Below are 22,150 nucleotides of genomic sequence, written 5' to 3' on the forward strand. Positions count from 1 at the left end.
AATGGGCAAACCAGTTCTGAATCCAAACTTGCAATTCACCCTGGATCCCATGCATCTTTATCTTCTGAATCAACCTACCATGAGGTACCTTATCAAATACCTTAGTGAAGTCCATATAGATACCGTCCACTGCCTTACCCTCATCAAACTTGTCACCTCCTCAAAAAACTCAATCAAGTTTATAAGGCATGACCTGCCCTGCACAAAGCCATGCTGACTGTCCCTGAGCAGGCCATGCCTTTCCAAATGTGCATAAATCCCAGCCCTCAGTATCCTCGCTAACAGCTTCCCTACCACTGATGTGAGAATTATCCCTACTTCCCTTCTTGAACAAAGGCACAACATTTATTACTCTCCAGTCCTCTGGGAACTTGACATCTTTAAGAGGCGGTCCTTCAAGAAGGCGGCATCCATCACTAAGGACCCTCATCATCCGGGACACGCCCTCTTCTCACTACTACCATTGGGGAGGTGGTACAGGAGCCTGAAGACCCACACTCAATGGTTCAGGAACAGCTTCTTCCCCTCCACCATCAGATTTCTGAACGGTCCATGAACACTAACTCATTATTCCTTTTCTTTTGCACTATTTATATTTGTAACTTATGGTAATTTTATATCATTGCACTGTACTGCTGCTGCAAAACAACAAATTTCACGACATACAAGTCAGTGATAATAAATACAATTCTGAATTTCTTCAGCCAGAGGGTGGTGAATCTGTGGAATTCGTTGCCACAGAGGGCTGTGGAGGCCAAGTCATTGGGTGTATTTAAGGCAGAGGTTCATAGGTTCTTGATCGATAAGGGGGTTAAGGGTTACGGGGAGAAGGCAGGAGAATGGGGTTAAGAAGAAAAAAGAAAATCAGCCGTGATTGAATGATGGAGCAGACTCAGTGGGCCAAATGGCCTAATTCTGCTCCAATAACCTTGAATTTGTAATCCCTGATGACTCTGTGGTAGTAAAGCAACATGTTATTTCAGGAAAAGCATAATTACCATTTCAGAAAAGATTATGCATAATTGTAGAATAAATATAACTTTATTCTTTTGCCAGTAGACTTCATGAAAAGTTTAACAGTAACATCTGCACAGAGAAAGCCTTGTTACAGGAAGTCTTACTGTACAGTCTGACCCAGTACACTAACACATCCATGAACAGAACAAGAACTCATCATTAACAGTGGAAGTGTCAGGTTAATGATTTAACAAAATGTGTAACTGTACCTTTTAATTTGTGGCTGTTTCACGATAGAAAAGAATTGTGTAAAATAGGACACTGAATTCATCCACATTGCCACTGACAGAGACAGGGATGTGCTGTCACTGGGCTGGGAGGAAGGTGGGAGAGGGGCGTGCCAGGAGAAGTTCACTCACAAAATAGAGCAGTAAGATACATCTGTGAATAAGGGGTAAATACACTGCACCCAGGGAGGAAAAAATTTTCATCACGACCTATAACTCACAACGACCCAAACACTTGTGCCCTATCAGCTCTGGATCACAAACAGGAATACATGTCCTTCTCCTCTTATGCACTTCAAAAAATGCAAGACACCACTTTCCAGTGTGCCTGTTTCGAGCAGTTTTAGGTGTTTGGCCACTCCAGCCACGCACTGAAAATTAATCTGTAGTAATAATAATGACCAGCAAGTGGCAGCATTTGCTCGTTCTTCTTGTGGCCGTGTCTTTACACAGCATTTCCGGCAACAGGCAAATGGACTGCATCAGTCAAATTGACAGCTAAAATTCAAATAAATACTATATATATATATAAAATTATAATTTGCTGCAAATTCCCCTTTAATGAAAATTGGAGCAATGAGGGGGAAAACTTGCTCAAAGTTAAAAATCTGCTCAGACTTTGAAACTGCTAAAGAATTATCTCTGCACCTCCTCCAAGCTAGCTTCCCAGAATAGGCACAGAACTGGAAGGCTCCAACAGCCAGTGTTTGCCCTGCTTCTGCTGTGTTTTCCAGAGATTATAGAACATGTAAACTGCGGGATCGGCATCAATCGTAGGTAGCTTTTAAGGTGCCTTTACTGGGAAGTCCAAGTGAGATTGTCCAAACATTCATCTCGAATCTGCGTCATGTGAGGTTGGCCGTACCATGTGACATTCTTTTATTAATCTACGTGAACCTCTGAACCACACCCAAGTCATATCACAACAGCAATGTGCTGGTATTCTTTGACGCATGTACAAGGTATGAATTGAGCTGAATTTCAGGAGTCAGCTTAGGCACAGAGATCCAACGTGGAGATTTCAGCAATTCTACCAATTACACAGATGCTGGGCTCCTAAATACTGTGCTGCTGGTGATTTGGGGAAGGGGCTGCTGAGAGACGGACGCTGCAGGGGGAGGGATCTAATCCGTGCAAATCAATCCACTTGGGATGGTGGCCCCTAAAAGAATACTGGCCTGAGGTGGCTTGCAAAGGGAATCCAGACCTGTTGGGGCTGACTGGTGTGCACACTGGAAACCAAAGTTCTGACAAGAATCTCGGCCTAAGACAGGCATCCAGGACTAGGGCGGGAACCCTATGATGAGACCAAACCCTTGTGGTATCTGTCGCCTCCGACTCAGAACCCTGTCCGTCCCAAAACTTCCAAAATTCTGAATCTGGGACTCAGATCTTCCCCATTTAAAAAAAACTGCTGAATGTTGTTGGGACCCAGGGGAGGTCAGGGAACAATAAGCACTTGGGGAGCTAGCTGGCTAAGCAGGTCAGGTCAGCTGCTCTTGTGAAACAGCTTCTCGTCTGGTGCCAGGTGAATGCTCCCTGGTCTAGTCAAAATACTTCTGTGCCTGGCAGATGCAGCCCTGTTCTTCCATATTAAGCACAGGATTCTTTCATCAATTTAAAAGTTGTGGTTCATCTAAATCTCAACCCAAACAGCGAATCCTGACAACTCGGTAGGTGACGTTTAACCTTCACAACTGAGCTAAAAACCTCGATCCTTCATCCTCCTAGTTTTTCACCTTGTCAAAGTGATTTACATTCAGTCAACAACTGAAAAATCACATCATCTCCGACCTCAACAGCCGCAGAATAAAAGACCTCTGGTGGCGAAGTGGACTTGGACCTGCACGTGGATTTCTAATTTTGATGAAGGGTTGAAGGTCAATATCATTCCCTCAAAGCTGATGTTATAAAACCCATCAATAACACTCTTCCAACAGCCACACCACCACCACCCCCTCCCCACCCACCGCCCAGCATTGGGTCCAATCTTCTCACAGAGGAACCCAGATCAATTGAAAATGGTTTCAGTTTGTCCTTCCCTTTCAATGTCATGCTTGCCTGATCCTTGTCTGAATTGTTTTGATAATTTGAAAGGGGTGTTTTCTGAGCTGCATCCATTCTGACACCAGATAGGAGCCTTGGGAAAAGGTCATGTTACTGGACTAGTTTGGGAATTTGAATTCACCTTGTGTAAAAGAATGGCAATGAACTACTGGTGCCAATGAAGGGCATTTCGGGCTGGTTCTAGTTGGTTCACTCAAGTCCTCTGGGGAAGCAAAGCCATCAACCTTATCTGGTCTGTGATTCTAATTCAACACCAACTGTTCTCGGTGCTTGTGGGCGGCACAGTGGCACAACTGGTAGAGCCGCTGCCTCACAGCGCCAGAGAACCGGGTTTGATTCTGACCTCCGGTGCTGTCTGTGTGGAGTTTGCACGTTCTCCCTGCAGCCGCCTGGGATTTCTTCAGGTGCTCTGGTTTCCTGCCGCATCCCAAAGACGCGCAGGTCGGGAGGTTGATTGGCTGCTGCAACCTGTCCCTAGAGTGCAGGTGGAGGAAAATAATGGGGAGAAAGAAAAAATGGGAATAATGTAAAATTAGGGGAAGTGGGTGGTTGATAGCTAGTACAGACTTGATGGGCTGAAGGGCCTGTTTCCTTGCTATACCTCTCAGTTGCATTAAACTACTCCCAGCAGTTCCAAAGGGGAAAGTATCAATCCCTTCTCAGAGCTATTAGGGGTGGTCAATAAATGCCAACCTTGCTGTGTGACGCCCACATCCCCTAAATAGATATCAAGGGATCCAGCTCTGTGCCTTCTTGGAAGAGTGGCTTACCTGACTTCAGTCGAGATTTGCAAGGAGAGTGAAGGAACAGAGTTTCGTGGAGTGGTGCTGAGCCCAGCCTGTGGCAGCGCACAAACCCAGTTATGCCTGTTTCACTTTGAAAAATGGGTCCGACTTCAAACTCAGCCGTCTCACGTATCAAAAAACTCCAAATGCAGTTTAAAGCTTAACTATAACAAGATAACCGAGAGTCGAACCAGCTGAGGTCGAAAGGCGACTGGTCATTCCTTTGAATGAACAATCGGAACATCCTGAGTACTGTGCAGGTCCACGATCACAGTACACCACGGTCAAATCCTGAGAAGCTCAAACCCTTTTGTTTTGCCACTGGCCGTGACTGACCCCTCCTGTGCAAGCTGCAGTCAAATGAATCCACTGATAGCTTCTTAGGTTGGTATATGTGAGGGAGCTGATCGCTTCAGTGAAGACTTTAAAAGGTTTGTTTAAAAAAAATGTACTCCTCCCTCCCGCTGACAAATAGTTCATGAAGGACAATTATAGTCCAAGTTGGCACACAACCTCGTCATTCAGCCAATTAAAACCCAAGGATATGGGATCCTTACCCGTCAGCAGGCCTGACCCTCTTAGATACCAAACAGGGCACGGCCATCCAATCACAACAAGGGGCGTGAAGTGTGACCCTGCATACGTACTATCACAGCTTCCTTGTCATGCAATGTCCTGGGTGGGATATTTGAGACCTACGCAGTTCTTCAGAATCATGCCCTCTCTCAGAATAAATGTGCTTAAAATGAGCATCCCACCAACAAAGGCATAAAAGAACCTCTTGTGAGTACATTAAACTGAACAGCATATTTACAGACATCCCTAGTGTAACCTAGCTACCTTCATTATCTTCCAGTTCATATGCAACTCATTTCAAAAATGTAATGACATCATATTTTTGTTTCTTCCTCCTCTGGTAAATCCAATTTAAACAGTTCAACAAAAATAATCCATTAAATGTTTCATTCATATAAACTTTTCTTTGTTCAAGTTCCTCGTTTTTTGGATACTACTGGATTTTGCGCTGGTGATCCAGTCTATCAACTAGTATTATATGAGATTATGAAAGATAAACAAAAGGAGAGGAAAAATATTTAAAAAAAAATAAACACAAATGGTCTTCATAGTTCTCTCCTAGCAGTAAATCAAAGCGTGTTCTAAAACCAGAAGCTGAAGGCTTGCAACCGGGAGTGCAGTCTGATTTAAGAACTGCTAATTCCTATTTTGGAGGGTGGATATATTTCTATATATATGTGTGTGTGTGTGTGTGTATGTATGTGTGTGTGTACACGTGTCTATGTGTGCATACATGTGATGTGTATGTATGTGTGTATGTGCATGTGTGTGTGCATGGGTGTGAGTGTATGCATGTATGTGTCATGTGTGCAAACATTTTATATCTGCTGCTCAGCACAACCCTGAATTCGATGTCCATCATAGTTAAGGACTTGACTTCCAGCATGGCTTAGCACAGGGTGCAAGTTCCAACCCAGTCGCAACTGCCTTCCACAAGCTGCAGAGTATGTGGCAAACAATACTGTGGTTCTCCTGTGAACACTTCATCTTTTACAAACACTTCAAACGTCCAGGTGAGCGAGAGTCCAACCCACTTGTTCCTTTGTGTTCTCGGGAAGCTACGGCGACTGAGTGTTGGGACTGCTGCTGGCGGAGCTTGGAGACAAGCTGGGGCTGCTGCACGGCCGGGCTGCGCCGCTTTTGCTGCAAGGCGAGGAGGAAGGGTCGATGCCGTCGGAATTCTCCAGCATTTCCTGAATGAGTGGAGGCATGGATCCGGGAATCTCCATTTTGAGGGTGATGACCCGCTCAGCTCCTGGGGACAAAGCAACACGACCATGAACACCAAGGGGAAGAGTGTGAGCTGCTTTGATTCACTCTCGGATATCAGAGCCTGACACTAACCAAGCTGGGAGCAGTCCACCTTTACATTTCATGCGCAGGCCGCAATTAGTTGGTTATCATTTTTTGTTGTTTCTTCAGTTATTGTTTGGCAAAATCGAGTATTTTTAATTATTAAAAATACTTCAGGCAAATACTTCAATTTTCAGTTTAAGAACATAGAACAGCACAGCACAGGAACAGGCCCTTCAGCCCACAACGTCTGTGCCGACCATGATGCCAAATTAAACTAATCCCATCTGTCTGCACATGATCCACATCCCTCCAATCCCTGCCTGTTCAGTTGCCTGTCTAAATTCCTCTTACACGCCACTATTGTGTCTGCTTTCACTAAGCAGGCACCCACCACTCTCTGTGTAAAAAAAAACTTGCTCTGCACATCTCCTTTAAACTTTCCCCCTCTCATCTTAAAGCTTTGTCCCCTTGTAAAAAAGACTATCTATCCTCTCTATGCCTTTCATCATTTTATGAACTTCTATTGGGTCTCCCCTCAGCCTCCAAAGAAAACAATCCAAATTTGTCCAAGCTCTTCTTATAGCTCATACTCTCTAATCCAGGCAGCATCCTGGTGAACCTCTTCTGCACCCTCTCCAAAGCCTCCACATCCTTCCTGTAATAGGACGACAAGGACTGCAAACAATGCTCCAAATGTGGCCTAACCAAAGTTTATACAGCTGCAATAAAATTGGAACTAAACTAGTAAAGCCAATAATAACACCAGCACATTCTGAGTTTTCCACTGCCAGCCAAGGTTTTACTTTTCTGATAAAAAAACTGCAGATTCTGGATTTCTGAAATAAAAATGGAAAGCACTGGAAAAATTCCACAGGTCATGCAGCACCTGTGGAAATGAGAAACAGTTAACATTTCACATTGAACACCCTTCAATCCAACCAAAAAAGAAAGCAAGTTGGTCTAAGTAATGGAGAAGGTGACAAAAGAACTTGACTGTCCATTCATTGGCAATGTCATTTCACCTTATTACAGACATTCCCCTTGTTCCATTCACTGGCCTCCCCCACTTTCTCACATCTACTTACATTGCCTGTTACAGTTTCCCTATGAAGCTGCTCTTATATCAGACCATGGGTCAAGTTTTCTAACTTAACACAGTCAGTTGGCAAGTCCATAGTTATTTTGATGGATTAACTAACACTAGCACTGGGAAAAGCTGCTATCTTACTAGGTGAATGTATCCTACTGAATCACTGGAAAGTTTTAAACTAAATTTTTGAAAGGCCATTTGAACAGTAAAATCTAATCTATAATTCCTCAGCTACAGATCAGTCATAATTTAATTGAATAGCTCTGCCCGTTCCTACATTCCAAAGCTGAAGTCCAGGATAAGACGAGATGTTAAAGAGCCACAGCCCTCTGCCCAACACAGCCCCATTTACAGCTCCCTCCCATCCACTGGCTCTGTCAAGTCAAGTTTATCATCATCTGCACAAGTACGGTGAGGTACAGGTACAATGAAAAACTTGCTTGCAGCAGCATCACAGGCACGCAGATTCAGGCAACACACAGTGAAGAAAATCTGTGCAAAACAAGACATTAGTGCAAAAAAACACAATCAGAAACAAGTCCATGGTCGTGCAAGTTGGTGGATCAGCCCAGCACTCACCTTTGGCACTGATGCTGCGCAGATCTGTGATCTTCATCAGCATTTTGGGGAACATGTGTGGCTTGTTTGGCCGCCTCTTCCTCACGTAGATCTTCAGAGCTTCCAATAACGGCTCCTGCAGCTTATCCACTTTCTCAGGCTCTTCCAGGTCCTGCCGGTCTACAAAAAAAAAGTTTCACCTCTTACTTTTCTCCCATATTCCTCAGTCCACTCAGTCTGCCTCTTCACCATAGCAAGTGTAAGAATGTAAGTCAGAGGGACGGTGGATGGGGACATGACACTGTGTGTGTGTGTGTGTGTGTGTGTGTGCGCGCGCGCACCTGTGCGCAGTGTGTGTGTGCCTGTGCGTGGGTCCGTGTGCATATTGTGAGTATGCGCATGTGCCTGGTGTACTTCCCACATCCAAGCACATTTTCCCATCTCTGCTGCCCCACACTAGATTCCAAAAGCAAAAAAAAAGAAAATCAAGTTAGTTTCTACTTCTTGATTGGGGAAGAGAGAAAAAATGAACTTGCATTTTCTCTCTTCCCCAATTCTGATGAAATCCCAGACCTGAAACATTAACTGTTCCACTTTCCACAGATGCTGACTGACCCACTGAGTGTTTCCAGCATTTTCTGTTTTTTATACAAACTTTTTTTTTACAATAGATTTACATTTTTGAACAGTTTACAGGTCAAATCTACATGAAAACTTGCATTTATTCAAGGTAGCAAGATGTCCCAAGCCATCTCATCACAATTCTGTCAAATAAAATTTGGAGCTGAAAAAAACATTGTCAGTAGAGTGGGAGTCAAGATTGGCCAGATCTTGCTACCCTCATCCACCCCGCCCCCCCTCCCCCCCACATCATGTGCATCGTGAGGCAACCTAACCCCTAAAACTTCAGCAACCTGCAAGGCCCCCTGTTAAGCTTTGCTGACTATAAAAGCTAAAAGCAATTTTTAATAGTTTTTAAATGTCTCTGGCATTCAGAACATCTAAAAACTGCTGTCAACAATTGTTTACTGAAGTAAACAATTAAATAAAATAAATCCTATTAAACATGTTCTAAAAAGTTAGTTCCAAGTCCTCCCCAGGTTACGGCAGGGTTCTGCTCCCGTGAATTGTTTCTAACCCAGACAGTTCACAAGTTGGAAATGCGGCCACAAACCGAGTTCCCTCCAGGCAGGAGATGCCTGCAGCATTGGCAAATCCATCCCACTGGTCTCCCAAACACTGAATGGAAAAATGAATGGGGTGTACGTAAATTGGGTGTTTGTAAGCTGAGGAAAAATCACCTCAGACTTAATAATTAAAAAGATCGATGTCAAACACAATAAACACAATAATTAAAAAACTTATCCAGTGCTACAATCCCAACTGAAATTAAAGGGGTCATGGATCCTGCACAAGAACTGATATCTAATTCCCAAACATAAACCCGGGCAATGGATGTGCAGCTGGACTCCACAGGTTTGGCCTTCTGAATATGTAAGTAACTCCTCTAATTCTGCAGCTGACAGTGCATGCGTGGGACTTAATGCCATTTAAACAGACACTAGTCAGTGAAATCTGGTCCAATGTACCTCCCTCAGACACCTATATTACAACACTAATGCTTACAAACAGCAGTCTATGACAATGCCCTTGCAGCATCTGCGGTGAGGTCAGTTTCTGATGAAGAGACATACCCACTGGGAATTGAATGGAAAATGCGCTCAAGCTCATTTCACTTATGACCCTAAATAGCCATCAGTCAGAAAGGACACCTTCACCACATCCATCTGGATGGGTTCAAGCCTAAATCCCAGGAGTTATAAGGACAGCATTTAGAGCTTGTGCATCAGCGAGTCCTTGTTACAGGTCTCAAAACTATGCACCAAATAACTCAATTTACCCAACAATAATTAATTCCATGAGCTGTACTTTTCATGCAGCAGAGGGAGGTGATAATCAGGTTCTATATAAATCTTACAAGAGAAAGATCGAGATACACCTTCAACCCTCGTGTGATTATAACACAGAGATCAAAAAAGACTTTCACACTCCACTTTGGACAAGGGCCCATTCCGATGCAACAATTAAATTCACATTTTAATTATTTTTTCCTCCTTTATCCTTTTAATTCATTCTTTCTCTCCTTTAGGAGATTGACTCCTTCCTGGGCAAGTTTCACTGATTCCAGGGATTTTTTAAAATCCTTACCGAGGGAGCTACGTTTCATGTTTGAACCTTGACAGGACAGCATAGCAAAATTAATGGACCAGCACCAGTATTAACCTGGAGACTTGTGCTTGAATCCCATCACGGCAGCTGAGGAACTTGAATTTAAGTATTTAAATAAATTTGTAATAAAAAGCTAGTTTCAGTGATTGTGACCATGAAACTACTGGATTGTCATAAAAACCTCTGGTTCCCTAAAGGCCTTCAGAAAAGAACAACTACCATCATTAGAGACACAAGAGATTGCAGGTGCTGGAATCTGCAGCAAACAAGAAACCACTAAAGGAACTCAGCAGGTTGAGTGGTATGTGTGGCGGGGTGGGAGGGTGGGGGGGTGGGGAGGGAAAGGGATGGTCAATGTTTTGGGTTCTGACCCTGCATCAGAACTGCCATCTTTCTGCTGTTAAATCAGACCCCACCAACATGGTTGACTTTTAGCTGCCTTTTGAATTGATGAAATTATTGCCCTGGCTGAAGTGAACTACAGATCAGACTTCAAACCTTCCTGTTCTATATGGTTTACTTCTTAACCTGCAAGGATAGCTATACTCTGAATCGTTTTACAATAACAACAAATTAACAGGCATTTTATAGTGATCAATAATCAGATGACTAATCTGTTTTTGATGAGATACAATGGGAAGATGTTTTCTCAAGACACTGGGAGAATTCCTCATCCGTTCTTCAATTATCTCCCTGGAATCTGATAATCTGTATGAGACAATACAGAGAAACCCTGCCTTCTGACAGGAGTCACTTCCACTAATGTGGCAATCTCAGGAAATGTCAGGTTAGATTACATTCTTGGATCCTGGAGTGGGTCATGAACCCTCACTGTTCAGAGGTGAGAATGTGACGGATTAAACCAATACAGCTGCAGGAGAGGGGAATGGATTAATGCATGCTATTTCGTGCAAATGTTATTTTATCTGCCATTTGCAAAGTACTGTAGATTCCCAACTGTGTTTCATTCTAATACAGTCAACATTATTAGATCCTTGAGAGGAAGTATTAATTTACGTTCTGTCCAATCATAGATGTACTACAGATGGACACCAGAGGGTGACATCAGCACATAACGAGGCTGTTCTGTAGGAAACAAGCAAACATCCAGGACACACTGAGAAAACTGGCTACTGTTCCACTATTAGCCCACGTTACCACACCATCAATTAATGGATTCAAATGACCAGTGGGCCGACCGGTCAGTTTCTCATGGCTAATCACAGATTGGCCCAAAGTGGACAAAGAGTTAAAAAAAAGCTTACAGACTTTTCCCTTAAATCAGGACATTCAAAATGCACTTTGGCAGGACTGTCCTTCTGTGTTTCTTCACAGAGCAATTCAGGTGTAGTGAAGCAAATTTAACACAAAGCCCCAGGGATCAAATTAAAAACCAAGTCTGTTTTACTTCCATCAATGAACTGGTTTTGCCAACAACGGCAATACACCATCTCTCTCTGCCTCCCACCCTTCCTGCAGTGGTTGGTCTTCTCTGCAGTGAATATACACCCTCAATCTAGGGTAAAGTAACAGTGAGAAAACGCCCACCACTGTGAAAGCAGTTCTTTCAGTCTTTGGTAACATGCTTTCCATCATGAACACAATACCTCAGGGTCACTTGTATAACGAGTGTTCACGTCACCAAATGAAGTAAACTGTAATCAAAAATAAACCCTGAACCAGTTGTTCCTACATTGAGCAGTCCAACAGATGGTTTTGTTTCACTTTGAGTTGATGTTGTTTCTCCTCACTGACATGTTCTACTCCCATCCTTGGACAATGGTGCTGACAACTTGCTGACATGCTCTACCATATAGCCATACACAAGCCATGGTGGTGTTAGCAAAGTATTCAGGCTGGTGAGGTAGGGGTCACAAGTGACCTCTCCTCACCTGGATCCATCGATCGCTTGCCAGGTCTTGCTCCATCCCTTCCCTCCACCTTTTTATACTGGCCATCTCCCCTCTATCTTTCAGTCCAGATGAAGGGTCTCAACCTGAAACGTCAACTGTCCATTTCCCTCCACAGATGCTGCCTGACCCGCTGAGTTCGTCCAGCAGCTTCTGTGTTGCTCCAGACTCCAGCATTTGCAGTCTGTGTCCCCATCAATCAGAGACAGCCGATAGACAGACCTATTTCACCCCCTCCCCTGACCCCCACTCATGCCACCTTGTACAGGACTAACGAGGGGACTAACTAATGCTCCTCAGCCCAGCTCCAATTGAAATCATTTATGTCAGTACATACAAGGGATTTATCATTATAGCTCAGTAACTCACTGAATGCTTCACCCACTTTTAAAGCAATGCTGTCTTTGACCATTGCTGTCTAGAGCTTGGTGAACTATTGCCATCCTGCACAGTTATGAACTGTTCTGGAATTACAGCTTCACAAAGTACCTGACTCCAGTCTAGACCCTTGAATTGTCAAGCAAAAATGGAACCTTGTTGAAAGTTAATGAATCAATTTCAACTGGGTAACAAATCATCTGGAGTGTCTGCTTTAAGCCATCACTTAATAATTAACAGAAATTAAATGCTAACATGAAGTTTGTCAACCTTTAATGACTGGCATTTTCCATTTTGTCTCTCAAACTGCTGGCACACAAGTCAATTTTTCAATGAAGTCACCAGGGAATTGACAACTCCTCAGTGAGCATGGGAGATAACAGTGTGTCTCAGACAATCTGATAGGTAAGAAAGCAGTAATGGTGGGAGACTCCATTTGGGGTTCTAATGGACGTTGGCTACGTTCATTATAGGGTTGATGACAGGTGGCTGTTCTTCAAAGGTACAGTAGTGAAGTGATGCAGCAATGCTCATTTGGGCTGGGAACATTTGCTAAACGCTTTTGACATTACTGCCAATGAGCATCTTACTGAACAATGGCAGGGGATGGGAACCCGAGTGATAGATTAGAGGTTGGTGCATTTAGTGTACAAGTAGAAGCAGCATGTAGAAAGACTGTGGGGAAGGATAGGCAGTTGAAAGGGCAAAATTGCAGTCAGTTGGATGGGCTGAAGTGTGTCTACTTTAATGCAAGAAGTATCAGGAACAAGGGTGATGAACTTAGAGCATGGGTAAATACATGGAACTACGATGTTGTGGCCATTAAAGAGACTTGGCTGTCGCAAGGGCAGGAATGGCTGCTGGATATTCCGAGGTTTAGATATTTCAAAAGGGACAGGGATGGAGGTAAAAGAGGTGGGGGAGTGGCTTTGCTGATCTGGGACAGTATCACAGCTGTAGAAAGGGAGGATGTCCTGGAGGGATCGTCCACTGAGTCAGTGTGGGTGGAAGTTAGAAACAGGAAGGGAACAATCACTCTATTGGGAATACTCTACAGACCCCCCCCCCCAATAACAACAGAGACACTGAGGAGCAGATCGGGAGGCAGATTTTGGAAAGGTGCAAAAAAAAACTGGGTTGTTGTCATGGGTGATTTCAACTTTCCTAATGTTAATTGGCACCTTCTTAGTGTAAAGGGGTTGAGTTTGTTAGGTGTCCAGGAAGGATTCCTGACACAGTATATGGACAGGCCGACTAGAGGAAAGGCCATATTGGACCTGGTTCTAGGCAATGAGCCTGATCAGGTTTCAGATCTCTCGGTGGGAGAGCATTTTGGAGACAGTGACCATAACTCCTTGACCTTTACCATAGCCTTGGAGAGGGATAGGAGCAGATGATATGGGAAAGTACTTAATTGGTGGAGGGGGAATTATGATGCTATGTTGCTATTAGGCAGGAATTTGGGAGCGTAAATTGGGAACAGATGTTCTTGGGGAAGTGCACAACGGAAATGTGGAGATTGTTTTGGGAGTACTTGCATAGGTTTGTCCCATTGAGGCAGGATAAGAATGGAGTGAAGGAACCGTGGTTGACAAGAGACGTAAAATATCTTGTCAAGAGGAAGAAAGAAGTTTACCTAAGGTTTAGAAAGCAAGGATTTGACAGGGCTCTGGAGTTACAAGATAGCCAGGAGGAAGCTTAAGAATGGACTTAGGAGAGCTAGAAGGGGGCATGAGAAGGCCTTGGCGAGTAGGATTAAGGAAAACTCCGAGGCGTTCTACATGTATATGAAGAATAGGAGGATAGGACCGATCAGGGATAAAAGAGGAAACGTGCCTGGAATCGGAAGAGGTAGGGGAGGTCCTTAATGAATACTTTGCTTCAATATTCACCAGTCAGAGAGACCTTGACATTTGTGAGGATGGCATACGACAGGCTGATACACTAGAGCATGTTGACGTGAAGAAAGAGGATGTGCTGGAACTTTTGAAAAACATTAGGATAGATAAGTCACTGGGGCTGGACGGGATATATCCAAGGTTATTATGGGAAGCGAGGGAAGAGATTGCTGCGCCTTTCGTGATGATCCTTCTGTCCTTACTGGCTACAGGATTAGTGTCTGATGATTGGAGAGTGACAAATGTTGTTCCTTCATTCAAGAAAGGGAGTAGGGATAACCCTGGGAATTACGGACCAGTGAGTCTTACTTCAGTGGTGGGCAAATTACTGCACAAGATTCTTAGAGACAGGATTTACAAGCATTTGGAGAAGCATAGGCTGATTAGGGACAGTCAGCATGGCTTTGTGAGGGGCAGGTCGTGCCTCATGAGCCTGACTGAATTCTTTGAGGATGTGACAAAGCACATTGATGAAGGTAGAGCAGTGGATGTGGTGTACAATGGATTTTAGTAAGGTATTTGATAAGGTTCCTCATGAAGGCTTATTCAGAAAGTCAGGAGGCATGGGATCCAGGGAAACTTGGCTGTGTGGATTCAGAATTGGCTTGCTCATAGGGTGGTGGTAGATGGAGTTGTAGGTTACAACAGGACATTGATAGGATGCAGAGCTGGGCTGAGAAGTGGCAATGGAGTTCAACCCAGAAAAGTGTGAAATGGTACACTTTGGAAGATTGAATTTGAAGGCAGAATACAAGGTTAATGGCAGGATTCTAAGCAGTGTATGGAGGAACAGAGGGATCTTGGGGTCCACGTCCACAGATCCCTCAAGGTTGCCGCACGGGGTGATAGGATTATTAAGAAGGCGTATGGTGTGTTGGCCTTCATTAGTCAGGGTATTGAGTTCAAGAGCCGCAAGGTAATGTTGCAACTCCATAGAACTCTGGTCAGACCACACTTGGGGTATTGTGTTCAGTTCTAGCCACCTCATTATAGGAAGGATGTGGAAGCTTTAGAGAGCATGCAGAGGAGATTTACCAGGATGTTGCCTGGATTGGAGAGCATGTCTTATGAGGATAGGTTGAGTGAGCTAGGACTTTTCTCTTTGGAACGAAGGAGCATGAGAGGTGACTTGATAGAGGTGTACAAGATGATAGGAGGCACAGATTGAGTGGACAGTCAGAGACTTTTTCTCAGGGCGAAAATGGCTAACACGAGGGGCCATAATTTTAGGGTGATTGGAGGAAGATATAAGGGGGATGTCAGAGGTAAGTTTTCTTTTACACACAGAGAGTAGTGGGTGCGTGGAATGCACTGCCAGCAGAGGTGGTGGGGGCAGATACATTTGGCACATTTAAGAGACTCTTAGATAGGCACATGAATGAAAGAAAAATGGAGGGCTATGTGGGAGGGAAGGGTTAGATAGATATTAGAGTAGGATAAAATGTTGGCACAACATCGTGGGCTGAAGGGCTTGTACTGTGCTGTATTGTTCTATGTTCTAACAAAAAATAACACAAATCCCATCAATGTGAACCAGTATCCATTGGCAGGCATCGCACAAACACACACAGTCCAGTCTCAAGTATATACTAAAACTTGTGTGAAGTACAAAAATTCACTCAGCATCAGTGTACATCTGGAGAAAGCAGTATGCCCAAGTCCAAGTCCAAGTCCAAGTGAATGAGCATCCTGAGAAGTCTGCTTTCCACAACAATTGTCTTATCCTGAGTAAAGTTTGCTCTGTGATGGAATAAAAGCAACTGGATGTCTGGGTGTTAATTGACTTGCAGTCAACCTCAGTCTATAGTTTAAACATGAAGAACTCTTGTGTTTGAAGATAGACCATTAACTTCAACCGGCTAGTGCTTCATCTGGAATGTCTGCTGTAGACTATCGCTTAATATATAACACAGCTGAAATACTCAGCGACAAAACACAGGATTTACTGTTAGTGCTATAATTATTAGAGCTCCTGATTCGCTCTTTCTCTATCCACAGATGCTGTCTGACTTGCTGAGTTTTGTTGGTATTTTCTGTTTTTATTATTAGAGCTTTGATTGACTATTGTAGTAAAAGATCTTAGGCGGCCTATATAGTTTTCATAATAATGCTGGTTTGTTTAAGTCACCACAAAAAGTCATTTTAAAACTGTCTAAATTAGAATCTGCTCTAAAGGAGAAAAGCAGTTTTTACAATAACAATTTTTAAAAGACAGGTGGACAGATACAATGGATAGGAAAGATTTAGAAGGTTATGGGCCAAGCATTGGCAAATGGGACTAGCTTGGATGGGGCATCTTGGTCGGCATGGACCAGTTGGGCTGAAGGACCTGTTCCGTTCTGTATGACTCTATTGACAATGTGTGACTGAACCACAAGAACAGATGGTCAGAGGTCCAATTCTCAATCTGTCCCCCAGTGTGAGATGCCACAGTTTCTATCAGCACTCTCGAATTTAGGGATGGGACTTATCTGGTCATTCCAGCCAGTGGCTTTGTTTGCAAGTTTGTGCCTTCAGATATTAGGTGAGAGAGAGATTGGTTTTGTTTGCAGTATCCATTGGCAGGCATCGCACAAACACACAGAGTCCAGTCTCAAGTATATACAGAAACTTGCATTAAGTACAGAATGGCATTTCAGAGCAGAAGAAAAGCAGGTAGATAAAAGGAACAAAATCATCTAAAAAGATCTCTAAAGCAGCAGCAATCTTCACACAACATGGACAGTGCAAGGACCACTTAGCCCTTGAGCTAGTTCCACCAGTGGATGAGACCATGGATGATCTATGACCTAACCCCATGTACTAACCTTCACTCCAAACTCCATAATGTTTTTGGCTAACAGAATTCCATCAAAGCCAGGTTTGAAATTAGAAACTGATCCAGTACAAGCTGTCAGTTGTGCAAGTTCTTAACTTCAACCATCCTCTTTCCTGCAGAACTGTTTCCTAATCTCTGTTGAAAGAGTTCAGTCCCTTGGTACTCAACTCCCCAACTAGTGGAAAAACCACTATATATCTTGAAAACTTCAATTACATCACTTTATAATCAAGTAACCTCTAGGTATTACATCAGGTTTGTGTAGTCGCGGCACATAAATGAGCCAATCAATTCTCAGGATAGTAAGTTATTAAATTAATATTTTAAAATTAATAGACCATTAACTCAATGCAGCCATGTAGGAGGTACAGGAACCTGAAGACCCACACTCAAGATTTTAGGAACAGCATCTTCCCCTCTACCATCAGATTTCTAAACTGTCCGTGAACCCATGAACACTACCTCGTTATTCCTCTTTTGCACTATTTACTTATAACATAATAATTTTCACGTCTTGCACTGTACTGTAGCTGCAAAACAGCAAATTTCACAACATACGTCAGCAATAATAAACCTGATTCTGATGCTCCCAACACCTTCCTTAACCAAAGGGTTTATTGAAAAATAATTATCCAACCCATAAATCAATGTGTATTGTCATTTTACTGTGATTGCAATAATATTAAACAATAGTGACATTATTTTTGCATAATATAGCTTTTATGCAATTTAATAATTAGATTATTATTAGATTTAACAATAATAATTGTACTAATTAGACAGGATACAAATTTGGTCACTTTTAATACAAACAGTATACTAGTCACTACTGGTCACAAAGAGTATACTGGTCACATTTGCTCTTTCGTTTAGGTCATTATATTGGTGGTGAAATACTTTCCCACATTTTGAACTGAGAAACAGTGTTAAATATTATGATTCAAGTTCACTGACCAGAAGAGCTAATTCTTGTGTTTCTCTTGCTACTGACACTGCCTGACCTGCTGAGCGTTTCCCATGTTTTCAGTCTCAGCTTAAATGTTCTCAGATTATAATGGGTAATTAGATAAAAATTAAACATTTCTCTGATTGAAGGGCCAATGATGGGAGAGGTATCAGTTGAAAATTTATCGCTGATTGTGAAAAAGCTAAAGTCATTGAAACTTACAAAATTGTGAAAGCGCTGGGCGGACTGGACATGGGGTGGATGTTTCCCTTGCCTGGGCTGTCTTGAATGAGGAGCTAGAGATTTAGGACATTGGTGAGGAGAAATTTCTTCACTCAGAAGATGGTGATCGTGTAGAATTCAGTTCCACAGAGCACAGTGCAGGTCAAGTTGGTGAATAAATTTATGAAGGAGACAGATAAATATCTAAATGTAAACCACATCAAGAGAGAGAGGGAATGTGGTACTTACATAGTCTTACATGGAAGACAGAGTCATAGAAAACAGGCCCTTCGGCCCAACTTGTTCATGCTAACCAAGATACCCATCTACGCTAATCCTGCATTTGGCCCATATCCCTCCGAATCTTTCCTATCCATGTATCTGTCCTAATACCTTTAAATGCCGTACCTGCCTCAACCACTTCCTCTGGCAGCTCGTTCCATATACGCACCACCCTCTACGTGAAGTTGCCCCTCAGGTCCTTTTTAAATCTTTCGCCTCTCACCTTAAACCTATGCCCTTTAGTTTTTGTTTCCCTTTCCCTGGGAAAAGGACTGTGTGCATTCACCCCGTGTCCCTCTTGATTTTGACCACCTCTATTAGGTCATCCCTCGATCTCCTGCACTCCAAGGAATAAAGTCTTAAGCCTGCCCAACCTCTCCCTATAACTCAGGCCCTCAAGTCCTGGCAGAATTCTCGTAAATGAAAAAAAACAAGATGTTGGGGGAGTGCAGCAGGCCAGGCAGCATCTGTGGAGAAAAACAGATAAATGTTTTGGGTCAGAACCCTTCTTCAGGACTGAAGATAGGAAAAGGGGAAGCCCAAAATATAGTGGAGGGGTGGGGGAGAAACAGAAGAGTGATAGGTGGGCAGAAGAGGGGAGGTGGGGTGGGCACAGGATGGTGATAGGTAGATGCAAGTAAGAGATAGTGATAGGCAGATGCAGGAGAGCAGATCCACCAGTGGATGGATCAAAGGTATGGAGGCAGGCAACATGGGGGGAGGAGAGAAAGAGGAGGGGAAAAAAATTGGTGAGGAGAAAAAGAAGAGATAGGCTGAGAAAGGGAAGAAAACCAAAGAGGCACGGTGGGAGTGGTGGGGGTTGGTTTACTTCAAGTGGGAGAATTTGATGTTCATGCGGTGTTGTTCCTCGAGTTTGTATTTGGACTTCTCCTGGCAGTGGAGGAGGCCGAGGACTGACATACCAGTGATAGTGTGGGAGGGGGAGTTGAAGTGACTGGCAACAGGGAGATGCAGATTGCGGTTATGGACGGAGCGCAGGCGTTCCACGAAACAGTCACCTAGTCTGCGTTTGGTCTTGCCAATGTAGAGGAGGCCACACTTGGAGCACCGAATGCAGTAGATGATATTACGGGAGGTGCAGGTAAATCTCTGCCTCATCTGAAAGGACTGTTTGGGTCCCTGGATGGAGGTGATGGAGGTGGTGTAGGGGCAGGTGTTACACCTTTGGCGGGGGCATTGGAAAGACCCCGGGGTGGGAACGGGATGGGTGGGAGGAGAGGAGTGAACTAGGGAGTCGTGGAGAGAGCAGCCCCTGCGAAAGGCTGAAAGGGTTGGGGAGGGGAAGATATGCTTGGTGGTGGGGTCCCATTGGAGATGGTGGAAGTGGCAGAGAATGATGTGTTGGATACGTAGGGTGGTGGGATGAAATGTGAGGACAAGGGGGACCAATATTCTCATAAATCTTCTTTGCACTCTTTCCAGCTTAAGACGCCTTTCCTATAACAGGGTAACCAAAACCGTACACGATATTCCAGGTGCGGCCTCACCAACATCTTGTACAACTGCAACATAACATCCCAACTCCTATACTCAATGCCCTGACTAATGAAGTCCATCCAAACACCTTCTTCACCACCATGTCCACCTGTGACACCACTTTCAGGATCAGGCATGCTTATGTTGAATGGCAGAGTAAGCTGGAAGGATTGTATGGCCCACCTTTGTTCCTATTTCCTATGTTTCTAGGAGATGTCTTTATGAGGAGAGCTGGTGAACTATGGAATGCTTTGCCATAAAGATTGGCTCATTTATGGGAAATACAGATGAACCAGAGGGTGGCGGAAGTGAGAGACGGGAAAGGGTAGGACAAATAGGATATGGAGGTAATATGTGATAGAGCAGGCAATGGAGGAAACTGAAAACCTCCAGCACTGAGCAGCAGAGTTCAAGATTCAGCTGGTAACAACACATTCAGGGACAACAAGTATTCTATCCTGGATCTTATTTGTTCTACCAAGAGCTGGTAATGACATGAAGGGAGATGTTTGAGCCATTCTGTTTTGCACTGTATTATGATGTTAATTCCAACATTTATATCTGCCATTCTCCCTGTACTAATTTATCCATCTTATTAGCCAATGTCCAATTTTTTAAAAATCACCCAATGCTAACAGTAATGATGAGGCACAAAGTCCAAAACAAACCAACATCACCACAGTTGTGAGAAATGATAAGAGTATAGCTAGCACAGTAAGACTGGTGACAATGGCATCAATTAAATATCCAATTAAAATCACAATTAACAAATTAAAGTATTTAATTGTAATATTAATTATAATTTTTAAAAATAGATTAACAGTCCTAACTCTATGCGATTTTTCCAAACCTGTTACATTGCAAATGACTGAGTGAAAGTGTGCCGCTGGAGCGTGGCGACACGTTGCAAGCTGCTCTCTACAGATCCACTCACTACCTTTACTATAATGGTTCTACACTTTTAAGTTTCAATGCACTCTGTACTGACTCAATGTAACTGCACTGTGTAATGAATTGACCTGTACGATCGGTTTGTAAGACAAGCTTTTCACGTACCTTGGTACAAGTGACAATAATAAGACAATACCAATGTCAGTTGGCAAAATAAGGATTAGGCGTATCTACTATCATGAGGTTACAGTTCTTGAATGAAGGGAAGTGATGAAGCTTTTCCCATTCTCATCAGTGAAGTTTCCACCTAATTTTAATCCCGTCTAAGGTGGTAATTTATGATGGATTATGATTTCACTGGCAACAGCAACTTTCTATTATCTCATCTAAGTGGCTAAATGGTGCAGTAGTTAAATTACTGGAACAAGTAATGCACAGCCTTGGACCAATGACCAGAGAAACGAGCATAAATTCCACAACTATGCTGGGATTTAACTTAAATATCTGAGACTAAATGCTGTGGTCAGGAAACTTGTGTCCATAAAAGCCCGTATGGTTCAGTACTGCTCTACAGCGAAGGAAACCTGATGTTCCTACCCAGTCTGGCCAATATGTGACCCTATACCCACCACAATATTGAATCTTAACTTTGAAATGACCTGGAAAGCAATTCAGTTTAATGCCAATTGGAAAAAGGGTGGCAGTGCCTTACTGAAGTCAGCTGCATTCTGTGATTAAATAAACACACACACACTCCAGCAGCAATGGGTGCATTATAAAGTGGCACTCCCAACTCATTTTTGGTTTGCTCTGGTTTTAGTCCACTTAGTCTGAATCTACAGCCCCACACCCTTCTTGTGACTAAGCCCAGCTGACTTTGCATTGATGAAACACTGCATCTGGTGCATTCTGTAAATCTTAATTTTGATTCAAATGCATGGAGCATCCACTGCAAAATGACGGCACAGAAGATTGCATTATATTTCAACAGCACTCAGGGCAGGCACGGTAGTATAGCAGTTAGCATAACTCTATTACAATGCCAGAAACCTGGGGTTCAATTCCAGCCACTGTCTGTAAGGAGTTTGTATGTTCTTCCCGTGTCTGCGTGGGTTTCCTCTGGGTGCTCCGGTTTCCTCCCACATTCCAAAGATGTACAGGTTAGGAAGTTGTAGGCATGCTATGTTGGCGCTGGAAGCGTGGCGACACTTGCAGGCTGTCCCCAGAACACTCCACGGAAAAAGATGTATTTCACTGTGTGTTTCGATGTGCATGTGACTAATAAAGATATCTTATAATTATCTGGGGTGAAATAGTGTGAGAAGAGGACGAGGGGTTAGGCAAGTATTTTAAAACAATTTTTTTGCCCCTTTATGTTCCATTGGCAATACATATCAAAGTCATGATTTCAGAAGAGTGTAATAAAATATCCTTAAAAACCTGCAATAATAAGAGTTGGCTGC

General features: G+C 43.3%; 1 protein-coding gene across 12 annotated transcripts in view; it reads right to left on the reverse strand.

The window, feature by feature from the left end:
* The window catches only part of raraa (retinoic acid receptor, alpha a), a 500,456-nt gene that overhangs the window by 11,892 nt on the left and 466,414 nt on the right, over positions 1-22,150 (reverse strand). For 11 of the 12 annotated variants that reach the window (XM_052038428.1, XM_052038429.1, XM_052038427.1 and 8 more), the window contains 2 exons: positions 7,638-7,796; positions 1,026-5,927 (listed from right to left, as the gene is read on the reverse strand). In XM_052038428.1, the coding sequence (XP_051894388.1) occupies positions 5,731-5,927; positions 7,638-7,796 (356 nt within the window). In that variant the 3' untranslated portion in view covers positions 1,026-5,730. Of the gene's footprint in view, positions 1-1,025; positions 5,928-7,637; positions 7,797-22,150 lie in introns of those variants that run through there. The other variant, XR_007958175.1, reaches the window with a different exon arrangement.

The sequence above is a fragment of the Pristis pectinata genome, chromosome 25 (genome assembly GCF_009764475.1).
Source record: "Pristis pectinata isolate sPriPec2 chromosome 25, sPriPec2.1.pri, whole genome shotgun sequence".
Classification (NCBI taxonomy): Eukaryota; Metazoa; Chordata; class Chondrichthyes; order Rhinopristiformes; family Pristidae; genus Pristis; species Pristis pectinata.